Source organism: Apus apus, chromosome Z (assembly GCF_020740795.1).
Source record: "Apus apus isolate bApuApu2 chromosome Z, bApuApu2.pri.cur, whole genome shotgun sequence".
NCBI classification, from domain to species: domain Eukaryota; kingdom Metazoa; phylum Chordata; class Aves; order Apodiformes; family Apodidae; genus Apus; species Apus apus.
The window spans coordinates 35,277,019-35,290,682 of record NC_067312.1 but is presented as its reverse complement, the minus strand read 5'-3'; the positions used below and the strand labels follow the sequence as shown (position 1 = coordinate 35,290,682).

The window sequence follows — 13,664 nt, the reverse complement described above, 5'->3', positions numbered from 1 at the left end:
GAAAAAAGACTAGTTTTGCAATGGGTGTGAAAGAGTAATAAAAGTAGTGGACTGAGAAAATTTAGAATTTATGACTTTTTGTAGAAAATGCACCTGGCTCTTATTTACATTCAAATGTTTTATTTTCAAATACAACATTTACATTCAAGTGATAGCCCATCAGAGGGAGGAAAAGTGCATTAAAGCCATACAAAGCCTACAAATTGGTGTACTGCTTTTACCTTTAGGCAGATCTGAAACTGCCTCATGGCTTTCAGCCTTCTGCATAGCAAGGTTATGCTGCTTTTAAGAACCTCTGGTAGAATTTTACTCTGTTTCTTCAGTAACTTTTTCTCAACAAGAAGCATTTTGTTATCTGGTTTCAAAAGAAGTTGAAAAGGCAAAAAAACATTTGAAAAGATAACCTACTCCAAAATCCTTTTTAAGTTTACTCTGTTGTAAAGAAACAGTCCAGGCCAGTAGCAGTCTTCAATGTTCTAGATTACATTGTCAAAGAACAATCTCTAACACCTTCCTGGGCAAAGAGAAGCCATCAAGCCCTCTTGTTAACAGAAATCAGCATCCTAAGTTAGCAGGAATAAAATCTTTGTTTTCACATCCTGAGAACAACCTCAATAACTAGCAATAACTTTGTGACAGTAAATCTTGGTTGTACAAATGGCACCAAGTGGGGCAGAAAAACATGCAGCACCCTGTTTTATGTACCAATGCTTCATTTCTGTACTCAAGCCATGATTGCCACAGTCTCACTGGGTAATATTAAAACGTGAATGGTAAGAAATCCAGAGAGATCAAATCTATTAAGCTAATAATTTATGCTGGTATTGCATACATTTTTAAAGATACTGACGCTGACCCACAAGTATAGTATCTGCTCTTTCCAGTATCCTAGAATATTCTGTATATTCTTTTTTATGGCATTATAATACTTTTGATAACTCCTCCATTTTTTGTTATTTCTGTAATACTCACCCATTTAGAATATAGGAATAAGAGTATAATAAAAACAGTGCTGTAGAATCAGTTTTGCCAAAGGAATTCTCATTTCTTTTAGATTATAGCGAGACATCAGCAAGAAATTCTCTGTAACAGTTGCTTACTTATCAAGCTACTAGAATAAGTGAAATGCTTGTACCATCTGCATATAAGCAGGGCTTCTGCAAAATATACCTTTTGTTAGAACAAAATTTCCTAGTACTCATCATTTTTAACTGTCAGCAGTTCTAAAGATACCATCAGGACCTCTCACACAGCTTCAAGTCTATGGTAAATATACACATGCGCACTTGAGTCTCAATGCCTTAAAGAAAAGGTAAATTAGCAAGATAGCCTGAACTATAGCACAAACTTTCTCTCTGCACTTATCAGTTTAAAGGGTTCCTTTCTTTCTCTCAAGAGTTGCCAATCCTATGTTAACCCACTGTCAGAAGACTCTAGTTAGTCCTGTAGCGAACAGCTGTCTCCTGAGTAATACACATCCCGTAAGTCAGTCATTGCTCATCAGCAGCTTTCAGCATTCACAGGTAGGGGCTAGCAGGAGACTCCTACACTCCTCTGCATACAGATAAAACGAATTAAGAGAGCAGACTCATGGCACTCTAAAATAAACATCCAAACAAACAATAAGACTTTTTTTTCCACTTGTCCCAGGGAATTTTATCTGCAAAATAAAACCAAGCAGAGAAGCTCATTTCTAATAGAGCTGAATACATAAGAAGGAATAACCCACTGAGGAAACTGACTCCTTCCCAAGGATTACATGTTGTAAGACTGCAGCAGGATGACTCTTTGGAGAAATCAGCAGAAGCAACCACAATCTCTTAATGCATACTGTTGCTGGTGTGGACAGATATCAGAGGGCTAGTTCAGGCGCTGCTGCAGTCAGGGAAACCTTCCTCTGAGTCCAAGAGGTTACCTATTGCCTTTTCAAATGTTTTCCTCCAAAGTCATGGAAGACTGTTAAAGACTGGAAAGTCAAATTAAGAAGAAAATCAGAAAAAGACTGCTAAGCGAGGCTTCCATGCTTTTTATCAGGGTCCTCAAAAAGAAACACTAGTGTTGCTTATTACAGTAATAAAAAAAAATAAGTTTTAAAGACAGTGGGTCAAAGTAATGCCAGGGAGCTTCTTCTTATCCGAAGCCTGAGCCAAACAGCCTAATAATCTTAGCAAGAAAAATAGGACAGCAAAAGCAGCTGTTTTCTTCCCCACAGAAAAGAAAGGAGCTTAAGAAGAAAGGCAGCAGATCAACATAGGAAGTTCTTCTAGGTAAGCAAAACTGAATTCTACTTTCTGTTCATGACTCCTCAAAAGGGTAAAAACTACTCTGTAAAACCAAAGTAGAATGTACATGCATACTACAGATACTCTTGTAAAAAGTTCATACAGAAAAAATATTAAGAGGCTGCCGAAAATGAGGATGAGGACTCTGATATGTCACAATGCAAATTCTGAGTTTAATTTTCTACAACTCAAAAATTGTTTAGAAGTCATGAGAACCAAGTTAAGCAGAATTTTTTTCCAACTTTTATGTATGAAATACTACCCTGATAGGATTTCTTCGCTTTTTTCCTACAGCATTACAAGAACCTTTGCCTGGAGTAAGGGCAAAACATGCTCTTTTAATGGGTCTGTATATTTATGTGTCAACTGACAGCCCTGGGAGGTGAGAGCAAACCTGGGAGCAGTTGTTTGATCTAGACTGTATGAGAGAGCAAAAACCATTACATATGTCTGGGGATAATGCTGCGAAAAGAAGAGTAAAACAAAAAGTACTAGCATTACTTACATTTTGTAAACATTCAAAGTATTCAGTATGATTTATGGGAAATCCTTTACAGGAAGAAAATTGTAAACTTACGGTTCACACAAAGAAAACTGTAGTCTTAATTAACCTAGGAAATGGAATATTTGACTACACAGACTCACTGAGTTATCTATCTCACTTTGTCCATTCACTGCCTAGAAATATGTCTTTACCTTTCTTGTTTCCCAATTCAGTCACTTATAGGATGGATGAAAATTGAAGGAAGCGATATCTGTTGGTGCTAAGTAAAGTCTCTCTGATTTACAACCCACATTCAGCAGTAAAAAAGGATAAAAGCAACTCTCCCCCCACAAATCCAATGTCTGTTTCACATAACAAAAAAGTGAAGTGTCATAGTTGTCAAGAATGACTTTTGAGATATATTTTAAATTAATACTCACTCAAAACCCAAAGATTCTCTAGTGACTAGTGACTAAAATAGTTTCAACATACACCATAACTTTTAGCTTGCAAAAGGATGGAAGAAATCCTTACTAAAAATTTCATACACCATTTAGTAATTTTCAGTAATTACTGAAGATTTACCATCTGAATAATTTACCATTACTGAAGAATTACCATAAAACCTAGTTGATTGACCAAAATATGTATTTAAAATATTAATATTATATTGTTTTAATTCAGTTATTATTTAATTGTAATTTTTTAATTCCTTTATAACAAGACTGTCAGAACACCTCATAAACAGTGTTTACCTGTATTTAGTTCAGAAAGGATTCAACCTGAAGGGCCATGACTAGGGTACCAGCGTAATCAACATAAATCAGAGAAGCACATACGGTAAGTACTCCTTGAATATCAAGAGAGTTTCATTGTCACATCACTGCTTTTAACCTTAATAAAAACTTCAGATGCCCCAAACACCAAAGTCTCTATTACTGTTTATTGGTTTTAGTATAGAGCTGGTTTCCAGTAATGCAAAGTAAAGATGCAAATCAATTTCTTACACAAAAATACTTGAGTTTTAGGAAAAATTTGAAGATTCCATGTCTATTCTCATGTGATTGTGCTTGAAAAAAGTAAATAGAACAATACCTCTTACACCAAAGCATTCTGAATTCTTTATAAATTAGAAAAAGTACCTAAAGCCATCAAGACAGATTCAACTTGTGTATGTATATGCATATTCTGCCTTATGCAGCTAAAGAGAAACAAGTAGTTCATCACAAAGATAATCTTGGATCACAGACAAGGTTCACGTAGATCCACACCGGAGTCTTTGGAATTGCAGAACTGTACATTTTAGGGAAGAGTTTAAGAGACAGCACAAGAATACAGAAACATTGCTTAATACTTAAATTGTAAAATATTATTTGCAGTCTTTGAATAAACCTAATGTGTCTGATTTTCAAAATTCAGTTTCTGAAGTTCCATATGGTATTAGCAAAGAGGAGATATACCTAAATTTGAAAATGTGTTATTTTCCCTTCCAAAATCAGTACATGTAAGGAAAATGGGAAATTAGCATTGCATGCTAAATTCCACTCTTGCCAGAAAGCACTAAGCAGTGCTTCCCTTTGCTAATTCCCAGGAACTTCACAGAAGCTGTTGGGAGAGAAACCTATATTCATTACTCACTCATTACTGTCTTAATACAGCACCCTGACAGCTTATGTTACTAGCTTTGGTGTGCCCTGGTGTCACAGATTGTAGGTTCACGGGCTTCTTCGTATGAACAGTCAGCACAGTTTTACAAGGCACAGTCTTTATATTTATATTATATTTATGATATTTATATTTATATTTTTTATATATACATATATGTCTCTGGGCTGATAAATCAGACATTCCCATCTAAATGCTGAAAAATTTTTGTCTAGGCAATAGACATAAGAAAAAGATGGCACTTGCAGACAGGTGCTTATCAACACTAAAATATTTCATTTCTGTAACACTCAGATAACCTACAGAAATCACTGTGACTCAACAGCAAGGCAGGCAACACCTTCAAGCAAGTGATACAATCAGAAGCTAACTTAAAGTCTCTACCTTTCTCCAACACCCCTCTGCTACTTTTGTGCATGTCAATTCCAAAATGTTATCATTAACACAACTTTTTCCTTCTTCCTTTGCCTGCTTATATATTATGGAAGAATGTTTAATGGTACAACTGCCTGTTTTCATTATGACAGTCTCATCCTGTGAGAAAGCACTAAAATACTACAGGCTGCTTATAGAGATTGGATAATACTGCTTGGATTTTGTACAAATACTTGCAGACAACAAAAGCCTGATTAAATATCACAGAATCATAGAATGCAGGTTGGAAAGGACCTCAGGGATCATCTGGTCCAACCCTTCCAGGTGCTACTGTAGCTCATGTGAGATGGCTCAGCACCATGTCAAGCTGAGACTGAAAACTGTCCAATGTGGGGGAATCTAGCACTACCCTTGGGAGACTATTCCAATGTTTACTGTCCTCATGGCGAAAAATTTACCTCTTGTGTCCAATCAGAATCATCCCCAGAAGCAACTTGTGCCCATTACCCCTTGTCTTTTTCAGGTGACTCCATGTAAAAATGGATCCTCCACCTGCTTGATAGCCACCCTTTAAGTACTGGAACACGGTAATGAATTGTCCCCGAAGCCTTCTCTTCTCAAAGCTGAACAAACCCAGTTTTTTCAGCCTCTCCTCATATGGCAGGCCCTCCAGTCCTCTGATCATCCTTGTGGCCCTTCTCTGGACCTTCTCCAGCATGTCTGCATCCTTTTTGTAGAGCTGGGACCAGAACTGCATGCAATACTCCAGGTGTGGACTGACAAGCACTGAGTAGAGCGGGATGATGACTTCTTTATCTCTGCTGGTGATGCCCTTGTTGATGCAGTCCAGCATCCTGCTGGTCTTCTTTGCCCCTGCAGCACACTGCTCACTCATGTTCAGCCTGTTATCCACCAAGACCCCCAAGTCCCTTTCCACAGGGCTGATCTCCAGCCATGTGGATCCCAGTGTGAACTGCACGCCTGGGTTGTGTGTTCCCAGGTGCAAGACCTTAACACTTCTCTCCACTGAACTTCGTAAGGTTTCTGTTAGCCCACTCCTCCAGTCTGTCCAGGTCATCCTGGAGGGCAGCTCTCTCTTCTGGAGCGTCAACCTTTCTACTCATCTTGGTGTCATCAGCAAACTTCATCAGGGTTCTCTTGATCCCAACATCCAGGTCACTTATGAAGATGCTAAACAGCATTGGGCCCAATATCATCCCTGGGGGACCCCACTTGTGACTGGTTGCCAGTTTGAGGAGAAACTACTTACTATCACCCTCTGAGTACAGCCTGTCAGCCAGTTCCCCACCCACCACACAGACCACTTCTCAAGGCCATAACAAGTCAGTTTTTCCAGGAGGAGGCTGTGGAGGACCATATCAAAAGCCTTAAAGAAGTCCAGGTAGATGATGTCCACCGCTCGCCCTGCATCAACCAAGCAGGTCACTGTTGTAGAAGGTGATCAGGTTTGTCAAGCACAATTTGCCCCTGATAAATCCATGTTGGCTTTTCCCAATCACGTGCTTCAATTGACTTGTGACTGTCCCCAGGAGGATTTGCTCCATGACTTTCCCAGGGACTGGGCTAATGGATCTGTAATTACCTGGGTCCTCCTTTGAACCCTTCTTATAGATGGGGGTGACATTAGCCGTCCTCCACTCTTCAAGGACATCTCCCAATCTCCATGACTTCTCAAAGATTATGGAGTGTGGCTTTGAAACGACATCAGAAGCTTTCTCAACAGTCTAGGGTGGATGGCATCTGGGCCCATCGATTTGTATGGGTCAAGCTCCTGTAATAGTTGACACACCAGCTCTTCCTTCACTGACAGCAGGTTGGTGTCTGCGTCAACCTGGACTTCTGTTTCTGTGACCTGGGACCCAACAGCACTGGTAAAGACAGCAGTGAAGAAGGTCTTGAGGACCTCTGACCTTTCAGCATTGCTGGTGACTTGTTCACCTCTCCTGTTTAATAATGAGCAAATATTATCCCTCTGTTTCTGCTTATTTCCATAATAAGGAAGAAAAAGCAAAAACATCAACACATCTGATTTCCATAAACACAGTAAGCAACCAGATTTCTCTGTTAGCTACGATGCAGGAAATTACAAGATCTGGTGCACACAGGTAAGAAAAGTTCAAGAGACAAGCTTAACAATTAAAGATAATTAGTCTCATCAGCCCTGACAGATTACACTCATTTGAAAACAATAACATATTTGTTTCAAGTAGCTGACACGGTGCCTTGTGAAAATGTAACTGGCAGCTTGCTAAAAAAGAGGAAATCATTCTCTTCACAAAACAAGCCATGTAAGTTAATTATGCAAAAGCCCCTAAATGACTTCATGTGGCCTTTATAGTTCTGAATTCGGTCCTTTAAAAGCATCTTTTAAAAATGGCATCCTGTAGTATCAATAATGATGCTGTTTTCTTACATTTTAAATTCTTTGTAGTACTTTCAGCCAAAAAATGCAGTTTCAAGTTCTCACACTGGAGCCTAAGTGTCATTTCCACTGAGCAATGATGAGTCCAGGCAGTGATCATACGCTGTTGTCAGAACCCCCTGTGACCATCTGCAGAATCTAGCTTCTAATAGTTTTCAGTAGAATGAAAGGTGGTAATTTAGATTTAGCAATCTTTTCATCCACCTCAAATCTAGAGAAATACATATATATCATTAGTTTAACTATATTTGGCTTTGTAGTATAAAATTACTAATTTTAGTACAAAGTAAACAAGAGTGCTGAGCCCTTAAGTATTTTGCAGTAAGAAGACTGCTATTTCCCAGCACTCCTAAAACTGAAGAACAAAATTATTACTTTACAGAGACAGAGCCTATGTGAGAAGGGCTATGCTCTGTAGGTGACACTTCTTAACACTGATGTAGCGTGAATGCACTTTTTTTCCAAACTAATTTGGTACATGACATAGATTTTTTAGTGTAACAAAGACAGAAACTGCTGTGGTATCTGGATGTTGCACACAACAATGGAGGTTTACAAACTAAAAGTCTCTGATGACCACATATTTCCTGTTTAGCCGAAGAGATTGCCAAGGTGATCAAAACCAAATTTTTTCAGCAGGTTCTCTATGAAAACCAAATAAAAAAACAAAATCAAACAAAAAAAACAGACATAAGAAGCAGAACAACTAATAAAAGTAATAAAGCCTAGGTTTGTGTTTCTTACTGCCATTATTCCAGATGAGTAAATTTAGCTTTCCTCTACCATACGCATTCAGATAGCTAGAAAAGGAAAGAAGCACGACATGCTGTGTCTGGTCCCAAGTTAGATTCCTGGGAACTGGCTGGAGAGATACCACTACATGGGGCACAGAACTGTTGCTTTGATTCTATGAAGAATAAGGAAAGCAGAAATCATGAGGCCCTGTTTTTCTAAAAATGATAAAGCTAATAAGAAACCTCTATTAAACACCTAGTTTGCTACCAAGCTGGCAGTGATTCTACATGTTTCAAATATCCTGAGCATATTTCCTACATGGAGGACATGCACAGCTACTCAAGCACTCAAAGGGAAGAATGACTACCAGAGGTTCTATGAATGAGGTGGCTATCTCTTTCACTTTATAAAGTTTTCTTTCTTGTCACTAGCTGCATATAAACACATCATAAGGACAACCGATTTCCAGTTAGCTGTGAGAAAAGATATTATGATGTAAGTCATTATGTTTAAGAATGTACTACTTCAAATAACTCGGTGCTGCTGGTATCAATTGCTGGTATCAAAGTTCTCCTACAAAGTAATCCAGAATTAAAGAAGTAAAACTGTAAAGCTTCCACAATAGTTTATGTACAATCCCTCTAAACTATACCTTTACAAAGCCTGCACATAATGGCCAAAGGGACGAGTTAACCCTATACTTTGGCAAACACGAATTTAATATTAAATTGACAAAGTAGTTTAAATTAGCTAGATTGCAATTCAGTAGCAGTTCAATTGGACATGCTGCATACTAATTTACCCAGAATTTCAGCAAAATCCAAACAATACAGGTACAAAGATGAATCTGCATAATGTGGAAGGATCTGTCTATTAATACAATTCTATATAAAGTAAGACAACACTTAGCACTTAATAGCCAAGTTTAAAAATAATTTATCTTTCCTTGGTTTTATGCCATACTCTATTTATTACCTATATATTTTCAGAGCAATATTAAAGACTATGTCACTGTTCTACCACTGGAAAGAAGAGAGGAAGAGAGGAAAGGAAGGGAGGAGGGAAGGAAAAATCTTCCTTGTAGGTAAAACAAATAAACAAACAACAAATACTTCTGTTTTCCTAATGTTTCCTCTCTGGCCTCGTTACTAAAAGAAATTATAAATATTTAAAGTTAAAATAGACTTAAACCAATATAAAATCCTTACACAGACACTCTTCTTTAAGCAATGCTGCACTGGATTTGACTTATACAAGTTCTAAATCAAGCTAAATTAAGCAAACAACCGATCCAGTCTATCACATTAAACGTGACCTCAGGGCTAACCTGATTTACTTACAGTGCTTGTAAAATCACACATATGAGTAACTGATACAACTCTGTAGGCCATGTCTTTATCCACAGACCTTAAGAAAGTAAGCATGCAATATAAAGAATTCCTATCAACAGACATAAAAAGTGTACTAATATTGACTTTCTTCAGAAACTTAGCTCAGATCTTGAAATACTGACTTGCTTCAACAAATGAAAGACAATCGTTATTACAGGCAGATGCTGAAAACAGATAAAAAGGACAGGCGTTATGTATTCAGTCTTTCCTTAATTCAGCTAATAAGCTATGTTTCCCATAAGGAGTTAAAAGCACCTAAACCCTTCACCTTAATGATCACAACATTGCATTAGCTTCTTACTAAGTACTATGAAGAATTTTAAGAACCCATTTTGACTTAAAAATTATCTATTTTGAAATGCTCAACTCTTTGCTCATGTCACTTTATCACAAGCTAGTCAGGGTCACTGATTTGCAATTTACTATGCATAGAAGTGTTCCCCATAAATGTGACTGCACAGGAGACCTAGAGAAACAGTCCAAGTCCAACAGCATTCAGGAGGTGCACAATACATACGCAATCTTTTTCACGGCTTTGGGTGAAAAGCAGAGGCATACATAACTACTCCTGAGTTACTGTTGCCTGTGGTGCATGGGTGGATTAGTGATGGAAGGAGAATTACAACTGCAATTACATGTATGGCAAGAAAGTGCTCCTTACTACATAAAAACCAAACCAAACCAAAACAACGAAGTAGATGTGGTAATTTGTTATGATAGTTTCAAAACAGCAAATAAAGATGTGACAATGAAGTGACAAGCACAGGCACACAATTTTAACTGGTGGATATAAGAATATCCCATGCAACACAGCTACTGGCAATACTGTATGTAATATGCTAAAGCAGCTTATAGGTAACACAGGGATTTACATACTACAAAACAATTTGCAGCTGTTGAAATCCTGTGATAGCAGCCTTCATGGTATCTCCACAAAATCAGTTTATGTTGTGACCCACGGGGAAAACATTTTCTTTAATGCTGACAAAAACGAAGTCTGAATAAAAGTTTCTATGATGTCTTGATTCTTAAATAAAAAAAAAAAATCAACTTGAATAACAGCAAGTGTTAAATACCAGCAAAGGGCTAATTATACTAACTTCCTTCTGTCTAGTATAAAAGGACATTTTCTTACTTTTCCTGGCTGAGTATAATAGCCTATGAATTATGAGATCAAAGTAGCAAACTGTGTGTTTTCTAAAGTAAGAGTTTCCTTCACCAAGTTTTACACTTACTACAGCTAAAAGAGCTGTGTGAAGGGATCAGCACTAAACCCAAAGGACAGGCTGTGCACAGCAAGAAAGAGAACAAATCCCTCGTGCTTTTTGCAGGTCACTACCAAGGACCATGTTAGCAGATCCACACCAGACCCTTAACAGGCAGCTCTGCTGCTACCAGTAATTAGCTTGGACAGCTCTGGCTCCAGGAGTAGCAGCAAGGCTACACCATAATGAGCTCAGCTGGGATTAGCAGGACAGGGCAGGGAACCAAGAGAGCTGAGGCATTCTGCATTGTGTATGTATCACTGAGATCAAACAAGGATGGCTGGCTAGGTTATCCCCTCACCACCTCATTCCAAAAATGAAGCACGGCAGTGTGTAAAATACAGGCTAATGAAGAGCGACACCTCCAACAGATGAGAGCCACATTAATTAACACAATCCCTAGATCATGGAATACAGTTTCTGTTAGTGCTAGCAAACTTGTAACTTGTCACTGATTTAAGAGAGGGGGAAAAAAAGGGGAAAAAAAGAGCTGATGTTTTCCTTTTCTGCTTTTGGTGAAGGATGGTTTTATCTTGGAATTATGCAAAGAATTCGCCTTATGTGGCCTACAAAGCACTACCTGCAGAAAAAAAAATATTAAAAAAATAGAAGAATGTGTCTTTATATAAACACGATTTAAAAAACAAACTTACTTTTCGATCAACAGCTTTTTGTGCTCCCTTTTGAAAAAAGCCAGTTCATTCCACCCAGCACCACAATCATCCTCACAAAGCTGACAGGGGTCAGCATGCTGGTATCTGTTTTTACCACTTTCAATCCTGTTCATGAGTAAAAAGAGGTTGTTTGCTGTCAAATATTTACATTTTAGGACCAAAAGAATAAAAGCACCTTTGCTTTCAGAAAAAGTTTAAACTGGGGTAGCTACTGAATGTAAATCTTGTATGATGTATACATTTTGTGAGGCATAAAATCTTACATGTGCTATTACAGATAAGTTCAGTGATGTAGTTTTAGACAGAAATTGTGCTAGTATGGCACCATGGCTCTCAAGTGACACGTGGCATTGTAACATGCATTCATTCTTTCAAAATTCCTTACAATACTTGTATGAGAAAACAGCCTGTGAAATGGTCACACAATCTCTTAAAAAAAAAAAAAGGGAGAGCCAACAGCTGCCCTAATGCCCCTGAAAACCGATCTGGAAGTTGCACTAATGTCCATCCTAAATTAAAGTGTTGATATACTGTTTCATGAGAGAAAAAGCTATTGAATGCTAAGATGATGCATGAGGAAAAAGCATACTGAATTTAGAAGCACAGAAAATTAAAATATTCCACAGTTTTTCTGTAATTAAAATATTTTATGTATTTTAGTGATATAAGATATGAACATTGTTTTTAGAAATACATTTAAAATTAATTAAAATATCTCTGCAATTTAAATTCCTGCTGGGCATAGAAATAAACTCTCAAAGAATGTGCTAACCTGATAAGGCCCCCATCGTCTTTGCAGTCATGTATGTCAGTGGAAGTTGTATGTACACTGACAGAGGAATTAGGTCTCATCAAGTCATCACAGATTCTAATCTATGAACAATCAGAAAGAATGGGGCCCTTCATCACCTACAGAGGATTAGAAGTGCCACCTAAGTACCTGATACTGAGTTCTTACGGCATAATTTACATTGCACCCATGATATAAAGCTTTTTGAGATAACAAAATAACAGTGTAATACATAACAATTTACAGACTGTTATTTGTGTCTTGGCTTCTCTCCTTTGTTTAAGCCTATGAAAAAGGAAAAAAAAAAACTCCCTTCTAGTGTGATGGTTTCTTATAATTCTGTTCTGATGACAAAAATTATCAAAAACCTGCCATTTTCAGCTCATCTTAATTACAGGAAAAAAAACCAAGATATGAACAAAGAAAGCTTTAGTATTACACCTTACCCAAGATCTACTTTTCCCAAATCCATTCCTGACAGGACACAAGGAAGTTTCATTTATTTTAAACAGAAACAGAAGTTGCTTTTGTCTCTTTTCCCCTTTTCTTCCTTTTTTTTTTTTTTTTTTTTTTTGACTATCAGAACTAGAACACTTGAGTGTTTCACTGCATATCAAGTTAGATTTTACTGTCTTTATCTACACTGACTTTTTGTATTTATCTTTTCAGCCTGGTGTCTCAGTAGACTATGAATGCCGACTTTGCTTTAGACACAGAATTAAATTATATCATTGCATAAAGTAACTATCATTCAGTATGTTTCAGTAATTTCCAGCTTGCACCAAATTTAAAACAGTAACCTACAAGATAAAATCATCCATGCTATTCCTAAATACAGAAAACATTTTCATTATAATTTAAATAAATAGATTCATTATTTACACTTTGATATTTTAAAAAAATCTTTCTGTACTAACAATGCCTGTAGTAAATATGTTCTTTAACACTATTTTCACCCATGCGTTTTTTGTTTAAGACAAACAACTATTAAGGAAATGCCATAGTATTACAAAGCAATGCAAATCTACTCAGATAGACCAAGGCATTGTTTATATATGAGGGACAGTTTATCATTCACAGTAGAACCCTTTATTTCACCCTGGACACTCTGAACGGCTATCAGTTTTTCAGCAATTTCTGTGACTCAGTTTTCAGTTAGAGAGAGATACAAAGTTTATATCAAGATTTGGTAGCATTGCTCTAATTAAAAAAAAAGAACTATTTTTATTAAAACACGTACGTATTTACTAAATGGTAGGTGCACACTTACGTCCTGCTAAAGCCACCAGGACTTAAGAACCTACTCAAACTACTTTATTGAAGCAAAGCTTGAAAAACTACCTCAGCGGCATCTCACAATTGAAGTAATAAGACATGTCTTCATACCTCCAAATATGTCTCTTTACCAAAAATCCTAACTCTCTGCTACGGAATTAAAAAAAAAAAAAAAATCTGCAGAAAATGTTCACTGTTCTGTATACAATTTAAGGGAAAATTACACATAGAATATTATAGGAAGAAAAATATATTATGCAGTCAATATCAGCATTTTAAATTTGG

At 37.1% G+C, this 13,664-nt stretch overlaps 1 protein-coding gene across 5 annotated transcripts in view; it reads right to left on the bottom strand.

Annotated features, from left to right (window-relative positions):
* Positions 1 to 13,664, bottom strand: part of CNTLN (centlein) — a 195,481-nt gene that overhangs the window by 80,866 nt on the left and 100,951 nt on the right. For 3 of the 5 annotated variants that reach the window (XM_051643115.1, XM_051643120.1, XM_051643116.1), the window contains exon 11: positions 11,294 to 11,419. The exons of the other annotated variants lie outside the window; for them this stretch is intronic. In XM_051643115.1, coding sequence (XP_051499075.1) covers positions 11,294 to 11,419 — 126 coding nt within the window. The remainder of the gene's footprint in view (positions 1 to 11,293; positions 11,420 to 13,664) is intronic. 5 annotated transcript variants of the gene reach the window in all.